The 26,031-nt window shown below is 37.7% G+C and overlaps 2 protein-coding genes across 4 annotated transcripts in view; one reads left to right on the top strand and one right to left on the bottom strand.

The window, feature by feature from the left end:
* The window catches only part of ZC3H14 (zinc finger CCCH-type containing 14), a 38,402-nt gene extending 35,235 nt beyond the window's left edge, over positions 1-3,167 (top strand). Inside the window, exons 13-16 of the mRNA XM_065871641.1 lie at positions 462-582; positions 1,490-1,626; positions 2,146-2,234; positions 3,057-3,167. Of these exons, the coding sequence (XP_065727713.1) occupies positions 462-582; positions 1,490-1,626; positions 2,146-2,234; positions 3,057-3,167 (458 nt within the window). The remainder of the gene's footprint in view (positions 1-461; positions 583-1,489; positions 1,627-2,145; positions 2,235-3,056) is intronic.
* A 2,947-nt stretch (positions 3,168-6,114) lies between these two features.
* The window catches only part of EML5 (EMAP like 5), a 165,277-nt gene continuing 145,360 nt past the window's right edge, over positions 6,115-26,031 (bottom strand). For 2 of the 3 annotated variants that reach the window (XM_065872786.1, XM_065872787.1), the window contains 11 exons: positions 20,643-20,816; positions 19,623-19,831; positions 15,855-16,012; positions 14,347-14,461; positions 12,056-12,244; positions 11,711-11,883; positions 9,885-10,047; positions 9,472-9,575; positions 8,560-8,713; positions 8,010-8,110; positions 7,683-7,719 (listed from right to left, as the gene is read on the bottom strand). In XM_065872786.1, the coding sequence (XP_065728858.1) occupies positions 7,683-7,719; positions 8,010-8,110; positions 8,560-8,713; positions 9,472-9,575; positions 9,885-10,047; positions 11,711-11,883; positions 12,056-12,244; positions 14,347-14,461; positions 15,855-16,012; positions 19,623-19,831; positions 20,643-20,816 (1,577 nt within the window). Of the gene's footprint in view, positions 7,720-8,009; positions 8,111-8,559; positions 8,714-9,471; positions 9,576-9,884; positions 10,048-11,710; positions 11,884-12,055; positions 12,245-14,346; positions 14,462-15,854; positions 16,013-19,622; positions 19,832-20,642; positions 20,817-26,031 lie in introns of all 3 variants that reach the window. The other variant, XM_065872785.1, reaches the window with a different exon arrangement.

Genomic DNA, 26,031 nt, shown 5'->3' with positions numbered 1-26,031 from the left:
AGGAAACTGCACATACCTCAGCGAGTGGGAACACTTGTATCGAGACACTCATCATCTTAACCTGAATATGAGAATTAGTTCACATTTTTTATCACCTGGTGTGCTCAGTTCTCATTTCATTTTATTGGCTCCCTATTTGACATTCTTTTCTGTTTTATACTTAATTCAGCTGAAATAATTTTGAGAGTTAGAATTTTTCGGTGAGAACTTGGCTCTAGTTGCAGCATCACTGTCCACTTTACTCTTCACAGTGAAAACCGTAGTCCACTTCCTAGTAATCTTTTATAGGATTCTAGTATCCGTGTTAATCAAATTAATTGGACTCATTTATTTTGTGTAACTTATACACGTAGAAGAACATAAGATTGTAAGACTGGGTATTGAGGGAAATTTATTAAAGGTGCCATGTCCCTGAATTGATCAGAATTAATGAGATACTTTTTATTTGTTTCCCTTTGTAGCTGAGATGAGTGAACTGAGTGTGGCACAGAAACCAGAAAAACTTTTGGAGCGCTGCAAGTACTGGCCTGCCTGTAAAAATGGGGACGAGTGTGCTTACCATCATCCTGTGTCACCTTGCAAGTGAGTAGCAGCGCACTCACTCTGTTTCCAGCTTAATTCTAGGTACAGCTGACTTCTGTTTGTTCTTTTCTGTGGACCAGTTTGAGTTCTACAACTAAATGCATCAGTGATACTTACTCCGGCGCTCGCAGGACAGCATTCGCTTGTGTCTGTGTGTATTTGGTGGTGGAGGTAGGAGGAGGCTTCTTTGGGCCTCATACCTTGAAATACTGAAATTCCTGGGTTTCCTTGAGGATTCTGTACACTTAAGGAGATGGGTATATGGTAACGGCATTGTGTTCACACACAGATTTTGCATTGTGTTCACACACAGATTTTAAGACTTTGGGGAAAAAATTAGTTAATAGGTAATGAGAAAATATTCTGGACTTCAGTATAATTTTTGCTTGCTAGCTGGCTGGTTCTGTGGAGTGAGCTTTGAGAGATGATATTTTTTTTTTGGTCCTGTAGGTGGAATCTCATCATGTTTTAACTTTAAGGAAATTTTGATGTGAGAATTTTATGGATGTGCATATAGAGGGAGACCATAGGATGTCTCATTTGTTTTTTTCCCTCATAGTATGGTGCCTTGCATATATGTTGTGCTCACATAAATTGAATTTACTCCATACAGTGTTACATAGACCTTAATTAGAGAGTAAGTGGTGTTTCTTATTGTCACAAAAAACCCTCTACCTTTCATGGTGGCTTGGCTTGAGTTGAATTACCAATTACCCCAGGCTTTGGAATAGACAGTTGTGTCCTGTTTTGATATCTGGCATCATTTAGAAATGGAGTTTCCTTTTTTTTCTGTTACTTCTGTGTTTCTCAAAACAAGTAGTGATGAAATTAGGAGTATAATGGACCCTCTCTACAAAAAACTAGTAATGTATTGAGATTAAATGTAATATGTTTTCTTGTTTTATAGAGCCTTCCCCAATTGTAAATTCGCTGAAAAATGTTTGTTTGTTCATCCAAATTGTAAATACGATGCAAAATGTACTAAACCAGAGTGTCCCTTCACTCATATGAGTAGAAGAATTCCAGTACTGCCTCCAAAACCAGGTTGGTGACTTTGTGCCCTACTACATTTGGGTGAAAAATGAAAAAATGACATTTTGTGACTATAAACTGAATTAAAAAGAAAAACAAGAAGTTTCAGAAATCATTGTGCCATAATCAGTTATTCTAACTAATCTTTAAAGAATAAGTGTACCCATCCTGTAGTATTCTAAAGTTTTTTTGTGTGTGTGGTACGCGGGCCTCTCACTGCTGTGGCCTCTCCCGTTGCGGAGCACAGGCTCCAGACGCGCAGGCTCAGCGGCCATGGCTCATGGGCCCAGCCGCTTCGCAGCATGTGGGATCTTCCCGGACCGGGGCATGAACCCGTGTCCCCTGCATCGGCAGGCAGACTCCCAACCACTGCACCACCAGGGAAGCCCTGAAGTATTTTATTTTAACTAATGAATATATAAATCTCCTTGTGTTTTAACTTAAAAGTGGGTCCCATAAAAATATCAGCAGACTGCATTAAAAATTATTTTGCCAAATAAATTTCACCTTTGTCCTTATTTTTGTCAGCAGTTACAACACCAGCACCACCTTCTAGTAGTCAGCTCTGCCGTTACTTCCCTGCTTGTAAGAAAATGGAATGTCCCTTCTATCATCCAAAAGTAAGAACTTTAATTTTCCCAAAAATGAATTTAGTGGTAACTTCTCAATTCTGAGCTTGTAAGGTCACTAGCAAACTATACTGTCTTCCTTCCCCCATCCCCCAATGTTTAACTTTTTTGTTAGAGTTCATGTTATGGTTTTTAAGATCTTTAAGTTATTCCTTAGTTGTCCCTGAGCCCGCATCTGGCCCATTAGGCCAAGCTGTCTGAACCGATTTAATGTCAGTAGCCTCATCTCTTAGGAGAATGAAGCTCACTTTCGCCCGTCACTTTCCATTCTTCTTTGCCCCTGTGTGTGTTCCCCCTCCCGCAGCCCTCATGCCAGAACTGAGATGATGAAATCCAGTAGTACTTAATGATACCATCCATACTTCTACCATGGTTTTAATTGTCTGGGTACTAAAGATTGGTTGATGTGGCTCCAGCTGTTTAGTTGCTCAGCATGAATCATCTTCTCTTTGAAATAGCAGTCTGGAAACCATACGAAAGGCCTTTACTTCCCCAACTGCAGTTGGGCATAGATGGGGGTAAAATATAAGGGATGTTGGGCAGTATGTGCAAGGTGGTTAGTACATTGATTAGAGGCAGTTTGTATTACATACTAAAGTCCCTTTTGAAACTTAACTTGCTGTTATTCTTTCATTAGGATTTTGTGTCTTGGTGGGGGTCCATTTTTCAGGGCTTCAGTGGTGTATTAAAGCGAAAGTTGCAGATCATCTCTGCTGCCCCATTAACCTTATGGTGGGCTGGTTACTGTCATCTCAGATTGCTGTGTTTTTTTGTATTAGCTTTGCAGATGTTGAAACTATTCTCTCTCCTTAGCACTGTAGATTTAACACTCAGTGTACAAGACCTGACTGTACATTTTATCATCCCACCATTACTGTACCACCACGACATGCCTTGAAATGGATTCGACCTCAAACCAGGTAAAGGATAACATCAGTTTTTCTAATGTCATTTCAAATGCTTTTCTAGTATCTAGTTTCTTAAATTTATAAGCATACAAATTTGGGGGAAACTTAATCACTTTGGTTTTTCTCTGCTGTTCAATTAAGGGCCCTTTGGAAAAATAATCTACTACATAAACCATTTCATTCAGCAATTGCTTCTTTACCTAGATCATCTCCACATCAGATTTTTAACTTCTGAACATACTATGTGAACATAAACTTAAGGCCTTCAAGAATTATACTGCTTACAAATCTCACATCAGTTTTCTTAGACATCAGTAATTGTAAAACATTGAAAGTAAATTTCAAAATATTTTTACTGTGGCCTGTAAATTTAAATGCATGTTAGTACTAGAACCAAATATTCATTGTCTGAAAAAACGCAACTTCTCTTAACTGATGTTAATTAAAGCAGTTAATTGAAAAAAATTTTGGTTTTTTTTTTTATTCAGTGAATGACACCCAGTCCTACTTGGCAGAAGACTATGGAGTTTGAAAGTTTCCATTACTGATGAAAGACATTCTACAGAATTTGTCAAATCTTTGAAACTTGGAATATATTGCTTTCATAATAATGAAGTTTATTGCCTATCTGAAGTGTCTAATTTTTCAAGTTTGTACGTTTATTAAGTGATTTTAACATTGGGTGTTGTTTTGTTTTGACTATGGAAAGATAGTTTCAGGAGAAGCTGAATTCTATTAAAACATTTGAGGCATGTTTGTGTGTGAAACTGCTGTGTTCAAGTATCAGCATTTACAATGTTGGTGATATCACTGTTAGTACTGATAATCCAGTTTCAGGCTACAGCGTTGCTATGTGTGTAGAGAGATGTATGAGGGCATTGTCTTTCTTACAAAAGTTGGATTGCTGTTTTCTTTGACTCTGAAAACAGGAGTGGCCCAAAGTGTTGAGGTGGCTTAAGACAGTTATTCAGCCCGACTTTTAAAGTGAATTTAGTATGAAAAACATGATAATACAAGCTTCTTGGGTTGAGTGCTGCTTTGGTAAATGGTTCCCAAATATCTCAGTCCCTTGCTTTCTGAGAAAGGATGAGTGAGGTGGGGCGTGTAGGGTGAAACAGTTGGAATGGCAAGGGCAAAAAGTAGGAACAGTTCCTTAAAATGCCTTCATTTACTGTTAACATATGTTTTTTAAATAAATATTTTGAGATCTACATTATCACAAAATTATACAAAATATTTTTTACAAGTATATACATAAGGTATCAGAACAAACTTTAAACTCACAAGATTATAGCTATACATATATATTCTAACATTCTGAAAAATAACATTCTAAGAAGTAACTAACTCCACAGAAAATATAGTTATTACTGAAGATAATATTTTAAATGTAAAAGTTAGATTTTTTAAAATGACTGTATAATTACAGAGATCAGATGGGTAAACTGCAAAATAGGACTAAACTTTTGGAATACTGAATGAAAATAGGCTTTTGTATATGTGGTTTTAAAACTGTTAAGGCAAGAAGGGTCCAATGCTTTAGAATTAAATAACGGATCACTGATTTTAAAGACGATGTAGTTTTTTAAAAAAGTAAAGCTAAAAGTTGGTTAGAAAAGAGTTAATGCAAAAGGGATAGTAAAGACTCAAAATATTCTCAGGACCAAATTAAACTATTAAAAAAAAAAGTTCATTGACTTGCTTAGTCATATACCCAAGGGATAATTAATAAAACTACGTATGTAAAAGTCCACGTTTCAGAGCCTAAAGCCAGCAGCCTTGTGGCCATCTCTTTTCCATTGAGAGAAGAATTATCCAGTTATTAAAGATGCACTTAAAGTCTTTTAAGTTGCACTTTGCTGTGCTTATAAGACTTGAAACATTAGAAAAAGACAGTGCACACAGGAGCATGCATAAAGCTATCATGTAGTTAGTTAGGCTTGGGTGAAATGAATGACAATTCCACTTCATTCTAAAAAGTTTTCTTCATTGAATTGAAGGTATTTTTTCATTCCAGTGTTAACTTACTTGAAATGCTCTACATCTGTGCAGAAGAAACTTGATTTAAATTGTATTTCCAGAAATTTAAACAGACTTTTTAGTATCATTACTTATAAATGGAGTATAGTTGCATTCTCATAATTTCACTGTAAAGAACGTAACTGGGAAACAAGAGCTTAAAGTGGTTTTAGTTCAGCCATTTTACAGGGAAATAAAAACATGCTGAAATCAGATTGTTTTTTTGCTATTTAATAGACACAGCCTGGAGACACATTTAAGAGTTTTTTCCTTCAGTTGCTAGGGTTTATGGGAAAGCTAAGGTTGACTCTAAAATATCTGTTGGGTAACTTGGTCCAAAATGAACCATCATCGAAAAAGATCACCAAAAATAAGGGAACAGATGTGGCTAGCATTCCACAGTGGAACCAGGGTGCAGAGGGTGCTCTGGCATGCATCTGCCAGAAACAGGACTAAAGGTGCTAGGAGAAGGCTCAGGTTACAAATTCGGGAGTTTAGTCAAATACTGCACACAGAAGTAATTCTCTGGGTTAAAAAAACATAGGTCATAATCTACATGGCCTACTGTGGTTATTCACCTTCCCGTAGTTGATGGCTGCTATAAGCAAGGTGGCTGTGGGACGACTACTTAAAATCAACGTGACCTTTAATTGGGAAACTGACAACAGTGATTCAGGCTGGCTTACCAGGTTGGCCACTGGGAAGAACAAAAATGCAGTGGAAGCAATTTTATCCTATATAGTTTATTTGCTTAAGGTTATAGTTGAGTTTCTACCCGCACTGTAAAGGAACTGGAATTTCTCTTTAGCCAAAAGCAGGTGAACTTGACTCAGAAGGAAAATTTGAAACTTGCAACAGCCTCAAAAGTAGAGGGAGAGGAGAGTGTGCTTCATGGGATTTTTTTGCTCTAATTTATTGGCTGCTCCTTTATAATACACATGAATAGAAACTTAGTATCAGTGTTTTCTCAAATTGGGCTTAGTTTAGGAGAATCCATTGATAAGAAAAATGAAAGAAAATGATCTTAATGTTTCAAGCTTCTTAACAAACACCCCAATCAGTCCTTCAGACACAGCTATTCAGAGCTTTAAAACTGGCCAGGTTCAATCACTGCTTAGGCTTTCCATGATAAAATTCAGCCATATCTGTTTTTAATATTTACAAGGTGTTGCACATAGAAAACAGATTTCCAGAAACCTGAAGAAGGGGTCTATTACGCTACGAAGATATTTAACACATTAAAGTAAAAATTATAGGACCAAAAGAGCATCTTAAACTTCTTCATACTTAGAAAAATATATTTTTAAATAGCAGTCTGCATAACTTCCAGTCTTCAGGAAACTACAGGTAAGCTAAACAGCAAGTTCCTGAATGGCAAGTACCGATCTTTGGCAGCATTTAAAGTGAATAGGAGTAAAGATCTAAGAGTTCAGCCCCAATCCACCAAAAAGGAATTTTTATAGACAAGTTTTACAAGTGGACCTATCTTCATTCCTTTTGAAGTCAGCCGATGGGGTGACATACATCTAACTAAACAAGTTTTTCCAGTAGAAAAAAAAAGGCTATAAAATTTTTATTTCAAGAGTTAACTAAACTGTATAACTTTGTAAATGTGAACTTAACGCTTTAGTTTACCTGTTAAACAATGTTTCTATTAGACTACATCTTTAAATACTCAGTATTCTCTGCCAGTTAAATACTATTGCTATATAAAACCTTAAACTGTACACCACTGGAAATGACTGTTCATCATACTGCTTTTTCATTAATGAGGCCATGATCATATTTTACTCTTTCAATTATAGGGATGAATTCTGAACATGAGATTGACAGCTCAAAAATGAAAATGTAGCGATCATACACTACTCACTTTGGATTTGTTCCTGAATTTAAAATTTCCAGGAGAACAATGTCCCTTATAAACAGGACTTTATTAATGCTTAAGAAGCATCATGTTCTCCAGTAAAGCCTGTGTGTGTTTTCTCAGGGAAAATAATGTTTGCCTTTTAAAACCTGTGATCCTTCAGGGTGATGGTGATGTGAACACAAGGATAAAATATTTTAGTAAACAATTGAAACTTGAAAATAAAATATAAATTCTAAAAAGAAAAAGGTTTGCTAAAAAGAGGAAGAAAATTATCCAAGTTGGATTTTTAAGGTTTTGGTTCATTTCTTTGAGGAGCACTGTCTCCCAAACCTCCCCTGGAAGTCTGCCAAATCTGCATCCTCCCTAAAATGGGGGGTGGCTTTTACCAGCAAATATTTATTCAGTCCCTCCTTGAAATGTAATTATCTGGCAGTGTATGGATTATGGACAGTTATTTAGTGCATATAACAAATATTTTGAACTTATCAATCTTTCTACTATTTTAACAAATTTGGATAAATCCCTGTTACAGTCTTAAGTTAGCACCACATGACCATGCAGCGTTTGGTTCTGGTTTTTTCCTCTTGTGTAGTTCTGGTTTCTCAAGGCTGTTACTTTATGGAGTCTTCTCAGCATCCATATCTTTCAATGAGGCATATGTACACATTTCCAGACAAATAAACTGCAATCAGAGAAAGAACTGCAGTGAGTTCATTATATTTATAGATTTTCAGAACAGTTTACAATGTTCTAAATTAAGCTTTCAAATCATACATGTGTAAAAACTTTACTCTTTCAACTCCTTTTATTCTGTATTTACATAGTACGTGACCCCAAGGAGCCATATGGTTAGGTGACCTTATTATGATGACTAGCTGAGTCCATAAACTGAACCTGTCAAAGAAATAGTAATAATCTCTTAACTAGTAAAAAGACCGTCCCTGCTCTTCTTGGGCTGAGAAAGTTACCAACCTGCAGTCATCACCTCCAGCACTAATAACATGTCGATCACCACTGGTAAATCGAATATTTGTCACATGGGGTGAATGACCCAAGAACCTTTTGTGCTTCGCCTAAAAAACAAGAACAAAGTTCAGGGTGTGTGATGAACACAGAAGTCAAAGGTTCTTAATCAGGAGCTATTATCTCCATCATGAGTGCTGTGGAGAAAGCAGTTTGGAGCACAGCTAATGATGAAATGCTTTCTCAGAATCAGTAATGGATCTGCATTGAAAAGCATTTGAAATTTGGTAACTGATTAAAGGTTTGATAAAAGACTAATCACAGGATAGTCTTCGAAGATGGCGTGGCTTGGGGGCGAGGGGAGATAATTTCTAATAGCTTTTATTTCAGAGTAATGGATTTAGGAAGTTTGGAGAAAATTTTAGAATCACAAATTTAAAAGTATTTTCAAATCATGAGACAATAACATTTTAGCTATTATGTGGGAAAAAGAACTAATGATCAGAAGTCTAAATCAGGAGTAAAGTTGCATAAAATACTAAACCCAACGTAAACTTACAAATTTTTCAGGACATGGGAAGTCAAATAACTTAACCATGCCAAAGTCATCTCCTGTTACAAGGCTGATTCCTGAATGAGAGACGCAGGCACAGGTGACATCGGCTTTCTCAGCATGTCTGGACCAGATTCCCATAACTTCATCTCCTAGAATGCTAGAGATAATAAAAAAATCCACCATAGCACACACAGGTTTACCATACTGAAAAAGTTTCTTGGTAATTAACCTCTGAGTACCTAGTTACGTTATTTAAACACGGGAATAAGTTATGACAAGGTGTTACCTTGTCATAAGCCTGAACCTGCCGGGATGGCACTCCCTCACCCCCAATACATACACCTTTTCTCAATGAAGTTCTATAATTTTAAGGGTTTATAGATTAATCCTTTATAAAGTCAGTTAATACTTTATGATAACTGATAGAACTATTTTAAAATTAAAAGTGTTGATGGCATTTTTCATTTTCATTGATGGTTATGCATGGTTATCTGTTCTACAGCCAGCAAATTTGAACCCATTTTATAAGGTTTCATTTCTAACAGCTGCTATCAATAGCATTCCTTTAGACAGGGAAATAATACAGTTGCCTAACAGTACCCAATACATGTTTTCATTGTCTGTTATTAAACCTACTTATGTTAAGGAAGTATCAGGGCATCTTTAAAGTCACAACTTTGATTTCCTTTAATTAAAAGAACTGATAAAGCATAGAAATATATTTGATCAAAAGGGGTCCCAGCATGAGTAAGTATATCATTCTCTTCTTAGGAAGAATTCAGGATGGTAACAAAAACTTAAAACTCAATTACTGTTCCTTAGTGAGAATGGCTCTAACTGTTCAGAAATAGGATTTTCCAGTTTTCCTTGCTGACCTTCAGTCAGCTCTTCCCTTCTGATATATGAAATATTTACCTAGTCCATGTAGCCCAAGTAATTCTGTCAATGGCAGCCTGATCCATAAGATGTTTTCCTGAAGGCACTTCATAGACATGCCGTTTATAGCAACCAGTGGAGACCTTTCATAATATTAAAATGGAACAATTCCATCATGTGAGAGGCAAAATCCAGAAGTAGTTTATAGTAAACTGGCAAAGTGCTACTTGATTTACATTTCTAACATTTTAAGACTAAAACATGACTACAAAAATCTGTGAGCAAAAAAAATGAAGAAAAGGACTGATAAGAATAGATTAATAAAGAACTTATGCAGAAACAGTGAATAGTAGTGAATAAAAGGCAAGAGTTGAGAAGCTCTGGAACTGAGGAGTTTTAAAAGCACTCACTAACAAAATGTAAAGACTATTTGAATAGTCTTGGTACTGTACCTGGAGATGTCTGCTATCTGCAGAGAAGTCCATTTGAATGACAAAGCTTGGAATGTCTTTGCAGTAGCTGATTCTGTTAAGGGTGGGACCCAATGTTAGGTCATAAAAATCCACTGAATTCTCACTGGAACCCACTGCCAGAAACCGGGAATCTGGACTAAATCTGAACATGTAACAAAAGATTCCATGTAAAAGATGGATTAGACCACATGAAATAGTATAAACATTTAAGACCACTGACTTTTCAGTTCTCAAAAATAAGTATTTGAGATAAATAATGTGTGATATGGCCTCAAACAGATTTACCTGATAGTCACAACAGATTGTGTATACTGATATTTGTCTGTGTTACATAAAACAGAAGGTTTATATTTTACTTCAACATAAGTGGTTCCTGAATTTTCATCTCCTAATTTCTTTAAAAATAGCTCAGTTTTTAAAAAGCCACTAACAATTTACATATATTCCTAAATTACATAATTCAGTAAGATAGGATCCTTTCATCTGGAAAGATCATATCTTAATAGCAAGGGACACAGACCAGCTTAACTCATGTAATGTTATTAGAAGAAGTGATACTACTTGAAGCTTGGAAGAAGTTATTTTAAAATAATAAAGTACTATTTGCCTATCGATGCAAAGCAGTATGGGACAGTTCAGTTTTTTGAAAATGCTCCATAAGTCTTGCTGATGTACCTTTGGGAAACTGGAGAGCTGAGGGAAGCCATAATTACTGTTTTATATACTGAAGATCTGAGGAAGGTTTCATTTGTAAAAACGGTTTTACTGGTGAAAACAGTGCAAGCTTTTGACAGACCTGGATTCAATAATCTATCTTGATCACATAGAAGTGCTCAGTAAATGGTAACCACTGTTAATATAAGCTTAAGCACTGAAAAAGGCTCAAGAAAAGTTTTAATTAATTCATAATCTGGGGCATAGATGTTCAATGACTATGGATTAAATGAATGAACTATATATTCAGTGGAGATGAAGAGAAGTAAAAGACGTTTGGGGTTATAAGTTTAATTTTTCAGGCTTTCTAAGAGATGTTTGGGGTTATAACTTTAATTTTCCAGGCTGTTTTTGGGGAGGCTGCATTGGGTCTTCGTTGCTGCATGCAGTCTTTCTCTAGTTGTGGTGAGTGGAGGCTACTCTCTGTTGTGGTGCGCGGGCTTCTTATTGCGGTGGCTTCTCTTATTGCAGAGCACACGCTCTAGGCACATGGGCTCAGTAGTTGTGGCTCACGGGCTCTAGAGCACGGCTCAGTAGTTGTGGCGCATGGGCTTCGTTGCTCTGCAGCATGTGGGATCTTCCCCGACCAGGGCTCGAACCTGTGTCCCCTGCACTGGCAGGCGGATTCTTAACCACTGCGCCACCAGGGAAGCCCTTCCAGGCTTTTTTTTTTTTTTTTGCCACGCTGTGCGGCTTGTGGTATCCTAGTTCCCTAACTAGGGATTGAACCCGGGCCACAGCAGTGAAAGCGCCAAGTCCTAACCACTGGACTGCCAGGGAAGTCCCTAATTTTCCAGACTTTTAAGGGCAGAAGGAAGATAATTCTTGGCAGGATGAACTTACTGGACATGTCCAGTGTGATACTAATTCATCACACATTCCCTGAATACTTGCTATTATAAGGCACTGTGGCTGGTGCCCAATGGCCTCATAATTTAGTAAGGAGAAGTAGATAAGTATACAAACAGCCATATTTCAGCATACAATTTATGACGTGTTGAAATGCTACAGGCACTAAGGACCTTGTTTCCAAATGCAAGCTGGGTCATTTAACGAGTATCCTTGACATACCATTCCATTTGTTGACTAACCTGATATCGTGGATTGCACATCGTCTGTCTCTCTTCTTTCCCCATATCTTTAGAGAGCTCACAAGTAAAATAATAAATTCTCCGTTTTTCATTCCAATAGCCACCATGTCCCCTTCAGGGCTATAACACACAGTACGAGCAGCGTGTCCCAAATTCACTTTGTTCAACATCTTCTGCATAAGAACCAAAAGAATCACAGAGAACTACATTAAGCAGAGTACTTGCAAAGTAAACCAGTTTCTCCCCCAAGTTCTCAACACAAGGCTGAGATAGTTTTTTAAGTGCTAGCAATTTAGGACTTTGCTTCTTAGAAATTGTAACATCTTTTTAAAAAATTATACCTACTTTATCAGCAATATCCCAGAGTCTCACTGTCCCATCTTCTGCAGCAGAAAGGAAAAAATCCCTGGAAGGATGTGTCGCCAGTCCCCATATAGGTCCATCCACATGACCGTTAACTAAAATATTACATGCTGCATTTTTCTCTCCAACTTCAATTATTTCAGCATTCCTTGTCCCTACTAGTATCTTGCCCTGAAACACAAGTGGGGCCAATATATTTAATGGAATACCACAGTTGCTTTTCTTAATAATATGAGAACGACCTACTGGCCTATGTGATACTGTGACTTAGAATAAGAAATATACAGATCTTCCTCAACTTATGATGGGGTTGCATCTGATAAGCCCATCGTAAGTTAAAAATGTCATAAGTTAAAAGTGCATTTGACACACCTAACCTATCAAACATGATAGCCTGGCCTACCTTAAACATGCTCAGGACACTTACTTGAGCCTCCAGTTGAGCGAAATCATCTAACACAAAACCTATTTTATAATAAAGTGTCGGATACCCCATGTCGTTTATTGAATACTATCCTGAAAGTGAAAAACAAAGTGGTCGTCTCAGTACAGACAGCATGGCTGTAAGTGAATTGATTTTTGGCCCTTGCGGCTGACTGGGAGCTGTGGCTTGCTGCACTGCCCGGCATCACGAGAGGATTGTACCGCACGTCGCTAGCTGGGGCAAGATAAAAATTCAAAATTCGAAATATGGTTTCTACTGAATTTGTATCATTTTTGCACCATCTTAAAATCGAAAAACTTTAACTTGGGGATGGCCTATATATTTGGTCTGTCCCCGCTTACTGGCATGAAGCTCCTAAAACCCCTGGAATTTCCTAAGTGATGAACAAAAGAGGGGTATCTTTTGTTATGGACCTCACCAAAGGATGGGGGCTGGTTGCCAGGAGACCCAACTATGTGATTAGGGGTTAGGGACTGGCAGTTTCACTCTCTCCTCTCCCCACCTCGGGGATGGGAGAGGGGCTAGAAGTTGAATCAGTTACCAATAGTGAAAGATTTAATCAATTATGACTATGTAAGAAGCCTCCATAAAAACCCAAAAGGTCAGGGTTTGGAGAGCTTTCAAGTTAGTGGACACGTGGAGATGCAGGCTGAGTGGTCATGGAAGCTCTTCTCCCCTCCCCATATACCTTGCCTTGTGCAGTTCTACATCTGGCAGTTCATGAGTTATATCCTTTTACAATAAACTGGTGATCCAGTAAGTAACATGTTTCTCTGAGCTCTGTAAGCCACTCTAGCAAAATAACTGAACCCGAGGAGGGGTCGTACAACCCTCTCTAATTTATAGGCAGTGGGTCAGAAGGACAGGTAACTGACTGGTGTCTGAAGTCCAGGAGGAGTTGTTGGGAACCCCAAGCTACAGCCGGTCAGAAGCATAGGTAAGAACGTGGCATCTGCAGTGGCGGTGAGGGGAGCAGTCTTGTAGGATTGAACCTTCAACCTGTGGAATCCAATCCCTTCTCTGGCAGATACTGTCAGAACTTAGTTGAATTTTTGGACACGCTGCTGGTGTTGGAGAATTGTTTGGTGGTGTGTGGGAAGCACCCCCAAACTCAACATACACACATTGGATTTGGGTCCAAAACCAAAATAACATACTTCCAGAGAATTTTTTGCTTTGACTAATTTAGTAGCAAGCCAGCCATTAGCTCATGCAAAGCTTTCTACGACCAGAGGCGCGCCTGCAAGAGCACTGAGCCAGGCTGCATGTGCAAGCCCACGCTAAAGATAATACACCTCGCTTCTCCAGTCATCAGAGTTTCGACTTTGGCTATGATATATTAGTCTGAAGATCTCCAAAGAGGCGTAAGTGCATTGGGATACAGGAAGAAAGTATTGGATTTTAGTTAAAAATGACTATAAATAAAAGTGAGCTTGACCAATATTTAATACACAGGATAATATATGTATGTAATTTATAAATACACTTATTGTGAGTGCATGCATGGTCAAATTTTTTAGAGCAATGTGTTTTTTTTAAACAAATGGAGACAGCCGCTTTAATCAAAACGAGTCAACTGGCAAATAAATTTAGCTGTCTACCACAGTTGAATTAGCAGATGCAAGAAAATAAGGAGGTTTAGATACAGTGCTTAGGAGAACAGCTTCCTGTCTTTCTGCAAAGAAAGCAGCGGAGAAGAGGCAGAGGAAAAGTGGCAAGCAAGTCCATCTTTGAGTTATTATTCATCAAGTTGCGAAAGGTGAGAGAATCACAGGAATGGCTGTTTTCTACTGTCTGCTGCATTGTAATGCCTCAAGAGACACCTCACCTTGCCTCTGCACACAGAACGGACACAATCTGTGACTTGTCCTGTCTCAAGCCTGAAGGCGCGGCATCGCCTCAGTTCCTGATCCCACAGTTTGACTGCTCCTCCTTCTTTTGACCTAAGAAAATAACAACCCAAACCAAAAGCAGCATTTATTATTGGCTATTATAAATATTTTTTATTATAAACAAATACTAAATTATAAGCAGAACAGAAAAAGAGGCTCTAATCTTTATAGTCTTCTAAACTTTCTATGGCAATTTTTAGATATAGTGTCTCAAACATTCAGTTTAAGCACATTTTATTTTATGGACACTTATTCTTCTGACATCAGCATAAGTTTACCTAGCACCGCCCCCTGCCCGTACATCATATATCCTCTCTCATAATACTTCTTGACTGAGGAAACGTGCAAAATGGATTTTTTTTTTTTGGCTGTGCGTGTGGCTTGTGGGATCTTAGTTCTCCGACCAGGGGTTGAACCTGGGCCACAGAAGTGAAAGTGCCAAGTCCTACCCACTGGACGCCAGGGAAGTCCCCAAAATGATTCTTAATGTTAAGAGGATAATGGAAATGCAAGGCTAGATAATAGGATTACAGATGCTGTGCTACAGAATATATTTTCAGGGCCAAAAGAGCAGCACATTTCTTTCCAACCATTATTATTAAATATGCTACTGAACAGTTTAGTAGGTTACTAGTGAGTAGGAGTGTGCAAGACTAGGTGAGGTGTGGAAACACGAGTGTCAGAGTAATATGCAAAAGATAAATATAGCCCATTTATGTTTTTTTCTCTTATACAGCCTTCCTTTATGTGAAAAGCAAAAGCTGCTGCATATGTGTGGTTCTTTCAATGCTGTATAGGAATGTACTTACTTCCTGGTCACACATACATTCCATTTTAACATGCTAGTAGGAAATCAATGGTAAGTGTCTGGTTTCCACTGGGAGATTTGAAAACCACTCAGAAAAAGGCCTCTCCTCACACATTTTGAGGTCTTGTCTTAATTTTATCTAACAAGTTTGCCTCAAACAAAAGCAAACAAGGCAAAGTTTATTTCTGGTATCCTCTTATCCTTTTCTAATGCAGCAGTGTGAATTTGATCCCTTAGTATCCAGTTTGAACCAAAAAGAAAGCAAGCAGTCGAGATGCATCCTGAGTCCAACGGCAAAGACTCCCCCACAGGTCACCACCTACTACTCAGCCAGTGTTTACACAGGCAGAGGCGTTAAGAAAATCAGTTCCTAACCTGCAAGATAGCTACCTATCCATACCTCAGAAAAATGATCACCCAGTTGGAGTTTAGACTTACCTACAATGTGAAAAACATTGGGAGGGATTTAAGACCAGAAATAAAAATCAACAAGGTGGTGCATAAAAGGCAGTAAAGGAGAAGCATATGAGGAGGAAGGTCAGAGGACAATCCATGTGGCCTAGACATAACTAACTGCAAACCAGAGGCATCACAACGCATGAATATTCAGTAAGGCTGTGAAAAGAAAGGACTCACGGCCTCTCCTTGCCACCAGTGACAATAAGTCCGTCTCGAAGGGTGGTGTACATGGCAAACACAGGCCCGTTGTGAGCTTTGGCCACGATTCTGCACAATATGTGGTCTTTCCACACACAGACATCTCCACTGATGGTACCTGTAAACGTCAAGTTATTCTGAAAAGGAGTGGGGAAGGGGGAGATAAACTCATGAAAAGTTCAAATAGAGTTCAAACAGCAATTCTCTATGTAAGTGTGAGCCTATGTCACTTTTTTTTTTTTTGGTAGTGAAACAAGTGTTTATTAGGAGGAAAAAGGGTACGTGTGGAGAGACACATGGGTGGACTGAGAGAGAGAGTCGCGCTATGTCACCTTTTTGATACAAAGAGCATGGATGGCGGGAAAACAGTAGAGTCAAGAGTCAGAAAACCTGAACTCAAGGCTTAGCTTTGTTAGGGCCATTTCCTTTTCCAGATCTTTTGTTTATTAGCTGGAATAACTTTGGTCAAGACTTTTAACCTCTATGAGTATCAACTTTTTCAGTGTAAAATGAGGGATCTCTAAATCCCTAAGGTCTCTAAGGTCCCTTCCAATTCAAAAATGCTGTAATTCTAGTTTATATCACCTCTTTGGATTGCTTCCCTCTAGCTGCCCAAGAAATAACTTAAAGGTCATTAGTAACTGAGAGTAAAAAAAAAGAATAGGAATAGGGAGTGAAAATAACTTTTATTAGGTTTGATAAGGTATTTTGTCATGGAAAATAAAACTATTATCTGTAGCAAAGTTGTAGTTTTTCAGAAATTGTATATGAAAATTAATATTTGCCATGATTTCTTAAAATCAAAACAGCAAAAGTTACTGCATTTCTGCAATGAATCCAAACTAAGATAAACGTGTTAAGGCACCGAAAGCTTAAGAATGACTGAGGTGCCTGAGAACTGCAGTCCTGATGCAGTTCATTTATGCAAAAGCTGGAGAAAGCAAATCCTGCGTTATGTGCTAGTTTTGTCTCATTTTAGCTTCACTTTTAGAGTAACTTATATAAGATCCTTCACCAAAAACAATATGGAAAGAACCAATAAGAAAATAAGATTTTGGACTGTATCAAAAACAGATTTTCTTGAATCTTTCTGAGAATACTAGTTTGTAGGCTTAATTTCCCTACAATTTAATATTACTTCAAATTCCTCAGCATTTATACTTAATCTCTATATCTTTTATTTGGAAAACAATAATTATATTGGGTTGGCCAAAAAGTGCCTTTGGCTTTTAAGTAAAAATAAAAGACACATTTTCCATTTCCACCAAGAACTTTACTGAACAACATATTCACCTTTTTGTTCCACCACCTTCTGCCATTTTTCAGGCAACTTCATAATTCCATCTTCCCAAAATTTTTAATCTTTTTGAGCAAAGAACTGTTCCAGGTGCCTTTTACAGTCTTCCAGGGAATTGAAATTTTTCCATTAAGAGAATTTTGCAAATACCTAAATAAATGGAAATCCGAAGGTGCAATGTCTGGTGAATACGGCAGATCAATCAGAACTTCCCAGCCACGCTGTAACAGTTTTTGCCTGGTCATCAAAGAAACATGTGGTCTTGTGTTATCCTGATGGAAGATTATGTGTTTTCTATTGACTAAGTCTGGATGCTTTTCGTCGAGTGCCGCTTTCAGTTGGTCTAATTGGGAGCAGTACTTGTTGGAATTAATCATTTGGTTTTCCGGAAGGAGCTCATAATAGAGGACTCCCAATCCCAGCATATACACAACATAACCTTCTTTGGATGAAGACCGGCCTTTGGTGTAGTTGGTGGTGGTTCATTTCGCTTGCCCCATAATCTCTTCCATTCCACATTATTGTACAATATCCACTTTTCATAGCCCATCACAATTTATTTAAAAAATGGAACACTGTCATTATGTTTAAATAGAGAATTGCATGCAGAAGTACGGTCAAGGTTTTTTTTCGCTTAACTTATGTGGAAGCCAAATATCAAAGGGATTCAAGCTGCTGCAAATGATTTTCAACACTTGATTTGGATATTTTGAGTATGTCGGCTATCTTCCTCGTGGTATAACGTTGATTGTTCTCAATTAATGTCTTGATTTGATCACTATCAACTTCAACTGGTCTACCCGACCGTGGAGCACTGTCCAGCGAGAAATCTCCAGGACAAAACTTCACAAACCACTTTTGACACATTCAATCAGTCACAGCACCTTCTCCATACACTGCACAAATCTTTTTTTTGCATTTCAGTTGTGTTTTTACCTTTCTTGAAATAATAAAGCATAATAGGCCAAAAATGTGGCTTTTTTTCTTCCATCTTCAATATTAAAATGGCTACACAAAAATTCACCAATTTTGATGTCTTTTTTTAAATGCACAATGATATGACAGCTGTCACATACAATCTAACAAAATTGTTTCTAATGAGGTTAAAGACATCTAAGTGCTAATAGAGCCATCTTAAAGAAAAAACTGAACGAAGCGTTTGGCCAACTCAATACTTGTCACATAGGAGCATCTTTAATTCACGCCTTATCTGCGATTGGAATGTAAAAACTAATATTTTACTTCGCCTGCTCTTTTCATAGCCCCTAGCATAGAGGATGCTCAAAAAGGCTTAAACTGAACATCAACCCATTTTGTTATATAACAAAACATTTGCACTGATTGCACTGTTGCTTCAAACATAAAAAGTCAATTATGACTGATATTCTTTTTTTTATGAAATATTGAGGTTTTTATTTAGGCAAAAGAAAAATGAACGTGCAATAGTATCACTCTTTTACTTATAATTTCTAAAGGCTCCTCACATATGACTAACAGCCTAATCTTCAAGTTTATTTTCTATTGGGAATGGGCAATTGACTAAATAAGGAATTTTATACACAAAGATTAGTTAACGTACATGGGCATATTAAATGTCAAACACTTGAATGCGTAAGCTTTTCTTCTGGAAAGAATTACTGGTCTTGTATTAAGAATCTCCACAATATTTAACTGAAGTTTGACAAGGCACAACCAGCACTTTCAATGGTCTCAAAAATATAAGTGTTCTTTAAGAATCTAGAATTATAATTTTCTTCCTTTGGGTATTACATACCCACATAAACACTTTAGTAAGAAAACCGACTTAGTTTTTTGATGCACCAAAGGATTTTAAAAAGCCTGGCCAGGGCAAGGTATTAAAGGAAAGAGATGTGTCTTGTAAACCACAAGCGCAGGTGGAATGGGGGAGGGGAGGGGAGGAAATGGCTCTTGAACACTCTTTCTAGTAAACTAGACCAGGAACTGAGCTCGCCTTCTTCCCTTTAATGAGAGACACTGGCCAAGAGCACTTCCAACTACATAATAAGCAGTGAGTTAAGATGATAGGAAGCAAAGGAAATCCTAAACCAAGTACCACCTTAAATACTAGAAAAATCACGTTTCATGATTTATCTTTCTCCTATTCTGACAAATTATTATTAGGACCTAGGAGATTCAGGGTGACAGTTATAAAATTAATGAAGGCTTTTGAGAATGGCAGTGGCCCAAGGACTCAGATGTTTTATAATCCTTCTCCCTCGTTAACTCTCTTTCCCAGTCCCTGATTTCTGAAAGTATCAGAATTTGAAAGCTGAAATATATGCATGACCAGGACATATGTAAGGATTAGGGGACTAGAGTGCCATATAAACAACATTCATGTGGTTCATCTATCTAAGGCAAGAAAATTCAAACTCGTCCAATTTGGGTAATTCACAGTTACACTACCACATGCATTTTAAGAGACATACTGCACCAAATGCAACAGCAAGCATGGTCTGCATCCGGGCATCTTGCAGTGTGCTCAGTAGCCCTTTTTTGCTAAGAAGAGCTCTTCCTGCCAACGTCCAGAACTTAACATGCTTTACTCCCACAGAGACAAACTGGGAATCTGAATCTGGTCGGAATTCTGCCACAAAAATACGTTGGTTGTGACCAGCTCTGCTGGCAACTTTGGCACCTGATAAAAAAGATACAACAAAATTTTCTAGGTTAGTATAAGAACTAAGCTAATTTTTACAGGATCAAACAGTTATTGAAAATATATAGTTCAAAAAATAAATGCTTATAAAAAGAGAGAGCAGGGAATTCCCTGGCGGTCCAGTGGTTAGACTCAGCGCTTTCACTGCTGAGGGCCCCCTGATCGGGGAACTAAGATTCCACAACTTGCGCCGGCACGGCCCCCCAGAAAAGGGAGAGGGCATGTCCCTTGCACTGCTACCTAGCAATCACATGACATACAATTAATAGTGTAGAGGGTCCTTTTTACATATTTTTGCAAGTGATGTGTGATTTATGGAAAGCTTTATTATAATTTAAGGGGCATTTTAGAAACCATATCTTATTTTTTTCTGTGTAGCTCTATGATTTTCACCTTTTTATAATGGCTATGTAACTGAAAAGTTTTGTCCGAAATGTGTTAAAGTAATATTACCCTATTGCCCTTCCATTATCACTTAACAATATAATTCATCGCATTCTTGAGTAAGATCCTCTATAACCAAATAATAATTAGCAAGACACTTACATGCATAGTTTCTTACTGAAAGAACAGTGAATCATTTATAATATTAATAACTTTCATTAGTTTATACTTTGTTTACAATTTTACTGGGTTTTGAAAGTAGAACATACCTACAACTGTGTATGGGTATTGAGTAGGGCTTAATAGTGAATAACGGTTTCAATCACCAAGTTAACACAAATATGAAATAGAAAATTCCTATCACCCCATTTTTATTTTTTAATATTACAAAGAAAAAAATTCCTACCTTCCTGCCATCTCCAAATGGTAATTGTATGTTCTGGGTCTAGCCCCACAGATAGCAAGAGTTTTCCAGTAGCACTGAAACTAACTGAACACACTCCCTTTGAATGGTAGCATCTTAGTATAGATAAAGTCTGCTTGTTCACTGCATCCCAGATGTGGATAGAAGGAGCTGTAGCTAAACAAAGATAAAATCCCAAAGTTGTAATACACCTATTACAAATGTTTCCATTTCTAAGGCTGATGCATACTCATCTCTGAAACACAAGAAAAATATGTACCAAAGAAAGACTGTACTTAATAAAAAATAGCTCAAAACTAAGACTGAATTAAAAAGAAAGAAAAGGGAAGAGAAAGGAAAGGAAGGGAGAAAAATACAGACTACTTCCTCAGGCTATAGTCCAAATTGCACTTTTGAGAAAATAGCATTTAGACAAGCAAATTAGGTAATCAAAACTTTAAACAACTTTTCAAAAAATAATGTATGTTTTAGATACACGTTAAATCTTTATATAATTATGTGGAGAAATATAAAAACATTATACACTTACGAAATACCAGGATATATTTATTACCTATGTTATATGAAGGAGAGATAGAAAGTGAATACAAATTGAGAAAGGCAGTAGGTAGGAAACCACGTGAATAGATCACAAAGGAAATCTTCAACTGCATAGGCATATATCTGGTAAAAAACTAAGTTCATATCACTTTATAAGACAGTAGTTTTGTTTTTTTTAAACAGGATTTCATGGAAGAAATTAAACTGCTAATGTTTTAAAAAAATTATATTTGTTGTTTTTTTTTTTAGATTTTTAAATTTATCTTGTCCAGCCTTTTTCTACTGCTTAAAAAGTCTTCCCAGTTCTCTGTATTTCCTAGGTTAAAAAACCATAGCTTTGGACTGTCCTTTTTTCAAGAATTGCACCCTATAAAAAGGAATAGGTAAGTCAATTCAGCAGCTAATTCAGTCTCAGAACATAAGTACTTTTAGTAAAATAATCAAAATATGGAAGTGCATTTGCTTCAAATTATAAATTTTATTATAAATTTAATCTCTCCAATGATGGATTCTGCACTTAGCACGAATCCACACTCCTCTCCATGATCGGCAAAGCCCTACGTGACTGACTCCTGCCCCCTCTCTAGGTTCATCTCAGAGGCCTTACTGCAGTCACACGGACCTTCCTGTTTCTTGATTCAGCTTTAGGGCCTCCCCAGGAGGGAGTTAACAGATGCAGGACTGATGTTACTATCACTAGAATGGCCTGCTTGCTAGTGTGTGAGAACTTGACTTTTGAAATGTTCCCTATGTTGATAAGGTTATTTTGTCCACGGGGGGGGCACTGAATACCTGCTTTCTTCTGGGACTATGGTATTTTAGTAGTTGTGGCTTTGTGTCTATGTGACCAGCCCCCGGTAAAAACCTTGGTCTCAGAGTCCTCAGTGGGTTTCCCTGGGCAGAAACACTGCACCTGCATTGATATATCTGGCTGCTGGTAGAAGAAGCAGGTTCTGCGTGACCCCTGGAAGAGTGTGTTTTGTTTTTTGGTTTTTTGCGGTACGTGGGCCTCTCACTGTTGTGGCCTCTCCCGTTGCGGAGCACAGGCTCCGGACTCGCAGGCTCAGCGGCCATGGCTCACAGGCCTAGCCGCTCTGCGGCATGTGGGATCTTCCCGGACCGGGGCACGAAACCGTGTCCCCTACATCGGCAGGCGGACTCTCAACCACTGCACCACCAGGGAAGCCCTGGAGGAGTGTTTTGGAAAAGACATAGAAAGCCTGTGCCTCTATCCTCTAGGCTCCACCTGATGTGTCTTTTTCCCTTGCTGATCACTGTAATAAGCTACTGCACCGTAACTATCTCCGGGTCCTGTGATTCCTTCTAGTGAATCATTGAATGTGTGGGTGGTCGTAGGATTCCCAAACCAGGCCTCAGCCTAGAGCCCCCAGGTCACCCTTCAGGTATCACTGTTTTGTATCATTCTTGGCCTAGCTAAATGTTACCACCTCTGAAAAAACACTCTGTTCTGTGGCCATCGCCCTATTTGTTGTTTTTATCACATTTATCACCATCTTAGATCATGTTATTTAGGAAGAAAAGTACTTATTTATTGCCTGTCTCCCTCTAAAGCAGAAGTCAGCAAACTTTCACTGTAAAGGGTCAGATAAGAGACAAAATTGAAGGTATTATGCAGGTACTTGTGTAATAAAACAAATTTTCACAAAATTTTTATTGATGAAATTCCTTGAGTGAAATTTTTTATAATATAGATCTACTAATGAGAATGAAATTTTTTGGGGGGATAATTCACTTAAGTAGGGTTCAAAATCAGAGTTCTTTATTTTTTTAAAAAAAATTACAAATGTTCATCTGATAATGATCTATAATAATTTTCAACTTTGAAAATGTCTCACACAGATAGGTACTGTCAAATATGAATATCATCCAAAAGCATATGATTTTTTTTTTTTTTTTTTTTGCGCGGTACGCAGGCCTCTCACTGTTGTGGCCTCTCCCATTGCGGAGCACAGGCTCTGGAAGCGCAGGCTCAGCGGCCATGGCTCATGGGCCCAGCCGCTCCACGGCATGTGGGATCTTCCCGGACCGGGGCACGAACCCGTGTCCCCTGCATCGGCAGGCGGACTCTCAACCACTGCGCCACCAGGGAAGCCCCAAAAGCATATGATTTTAATTGAGCATATTAATCACTTGGAAGGCATTCAGAAAATTCTATTAGAGTCTTATCTTGATATTTGCATTTTAGCATGTATTACATTGCAGAATAATAATTTTAAATTGAAGGTTAGGTGGAAGTTCCTCAATTGTACAGTTAAACAGATTTTTTAAATATGGAAATTTTCTCTACGCTTGTATCAAGATCTAAAAAATGTTGCTGGAACTGTAACTTGAGCCCAGAAAATACATTTGCTGCAAATTTGTGTGGGAATGGGAATCTCAGTTCTCATCTTAATTTTTGACAGTATGAGAAGTATATAGTGAAGTTTGGTGTTACTTGTGATTCAAAGATTAGTTGCCATCAAATGACTTTCCTGCAGTATAAGTTTCACATATAAGCACTGTAACTGAAATTTCAGGTTGTAATTGTAATTTCCCTGTTATTTCAGGTTGAATCATTAAGAAACATTATCAAGTATGCAGCAAAAACTAATTTCCAAAGCCACTGAGTTTTCCATAACAGAGACTGAGGGCAGTCCTTCTCACGCAGAAAAATTTCAGTCTTGGCTCTGAGCTACAGAAATTGCCAAAAAAACAAAAAAACAGAAAAACCTAAAATGTTACCACTGCTAAACCACTGAACTGCTGTGGGGATAGGGCAAGTCAGGACTTTCACCTTCTATTTCTAACATAAATGAACAGAACTGATGATGGTTAAGTCTATGAGAGCAAACAAAATTAACTGTTGACTCTAAATAACAAAATACTGAAGTTCAATTACACATGATAGATTGAAATATTTTCCACAAACCACCTGCTGACAAATAACACAATGAATAGCCATAAATGCCTTAAATGATTATAGAGGCAAACTTCAGTCACTTAAAAGTCTGCACTGATTCCTCAAATAAACAACTGGCAACATTTGTCAACCCATCAAGAGCCAAGGGAAACCGTTAAAAATCATCTGCCTTTTTTTGGTTTTGTTTTTAGTGACTATTGATGTTGTTCCCAATGTCCTCAGTTCTTTTAGCAATGGTTTTTGCCAAAGAGCTAAGAGTCTTAAGTTTATTTTCTCTGGACACTTGTTCGTTGTAATCAAACATGATTTAATTAACTCACAGTAATAAACAGCTTTTCTTGATTAGCTAACAAATGAGTCATTCAGAAACTTACTTAGGTTGTAGCCACATTTTTGAAGAAATTCTGTTGTGATGAGATATTGTCTTAAAGTTTCTAATTTTTCTGATTTTTGCTTTCCTGTGAACTGGGAAGACTGTGATAAAGTTTAGTGTGAAAATGTTGACATATATTGTATTCTTTCAGCACAGCTATAGTATCATTGCATAATAAACACAATGTTTTACCAACTAATTTCATAACAACATAATCCACACTTCACTGTGCCTTTTGAGTTTGACATTCGAAGTCTCTTTTCCTTTCCTCGCTCTTGTTTTGACATGATAGATATACCCTGGTTAAAAACCAAAAAAATGGCAGCAATGTGGATGGACCTAGAGAGTAGCATATTTAGTGAAGTAAGTCAGATAGAGAAAGACAAATATGGTATGACATGACCTATATGTAGAATCTAAAAAACAATACAAACAAATGTATATGTAAAACAGAAACAGATTCACAGACATAGGAAACAAACCAGTGGTTACCTAAGGAGACAGGAAAGAGGGGAGGGGCAAATTAGGGGTATGAGATTAAGAGATGCAAACTGCTTTGTATAAAGTAGGTAAGGATATATTGTATAGCACAGGGTAATTATAGCCATTATCTTGTAATAACTTTTAGTGGAGTATAAGCTGTAAAAAAATGAATCACAATGTTGTACACCTGAAACTAAGATGTACATCAACTATACTTCAATAACAAAAAAATGTTGTGGAATAGCAATACACGTAGCACTCAAAACCTGTCAAGTTTTAAAAGAGAATCACTGCAATTTGTACTGTGCTAAGCAGCAGTGGAAAGCAATGAGAGTGTTGTAAACAGTCTCTGTTGCAACTATTCAACGCTGCCATTAAAGCACAAAAGCTGCCATAGACGATATGTAACTGAATGAGCATGGCTCTGTCCAATAAAACTTTATGGATACTGAAATCTGAATTTCATATACTTTTCATGTTTTGTGAAATTTTATTCTTCCCGTGTTATTTTCCAACTACTTAAATTAATAAAAACTATACTCAATCATGGGCTGTACAAAAACACGTGCTGGACCAGATTTGGGCCAAGGGCTGTAGTTTGCTAACCCCTGCTCTTGAGTGTAGACCAAGAGAGCAAGGACCTTGCCTGTTGTGTTGAATAAATTTGTAGTTAAATAGTCAAATCACAAAATCATGCTTTACCCTGGAGAAGGGGAGGGAAATGGATACAAATCACATAAATTGGTATAAATCAAATAAATGTTTTCTTATCAAACTGCTAATTCTTACTATATTATGTAAACTGAAATACAGTTGAAAAAGCCTAGTTATTATAATATCTAAAAACAACAGGCGTGCATTGTTCATCTAACAGCTTTTTAACTTCACAAAGCCACGGTCAAAATCAATAATAGGGCTTCCCTGGTGGCGCAGTGGTTGAGAGTCCGCCTGCCGATGCAGGGGACACGGGTTCGTGCCCTGGTCTGGGAGGATCCCGCATGCCGCGGAGCGGCTGGGCCCGTGAGCCATGGCCACTGAGCCTGTATGTCCGGAGC

Source organism: Phocoena phocoena, chromosome 2 (assembly GCF_963924675.1).
Source record: "Phocoena phocoena chromosome 2, mPhoPho1.1, whole genome shotgun sequence".
NCBI classification, from domain to species: domain Eukaryota; kingdom Metazoa; phylum Chordata; class Mammalia; order Artiodactyla; family Phocoenidae; genus Phocoena; species Phocoena phocoena.
The sequence above is the reverse complement of the archived record's forward strand: the minus strand, read 5'-3'. Positions and strand labels throughout refer to the sequence as shown.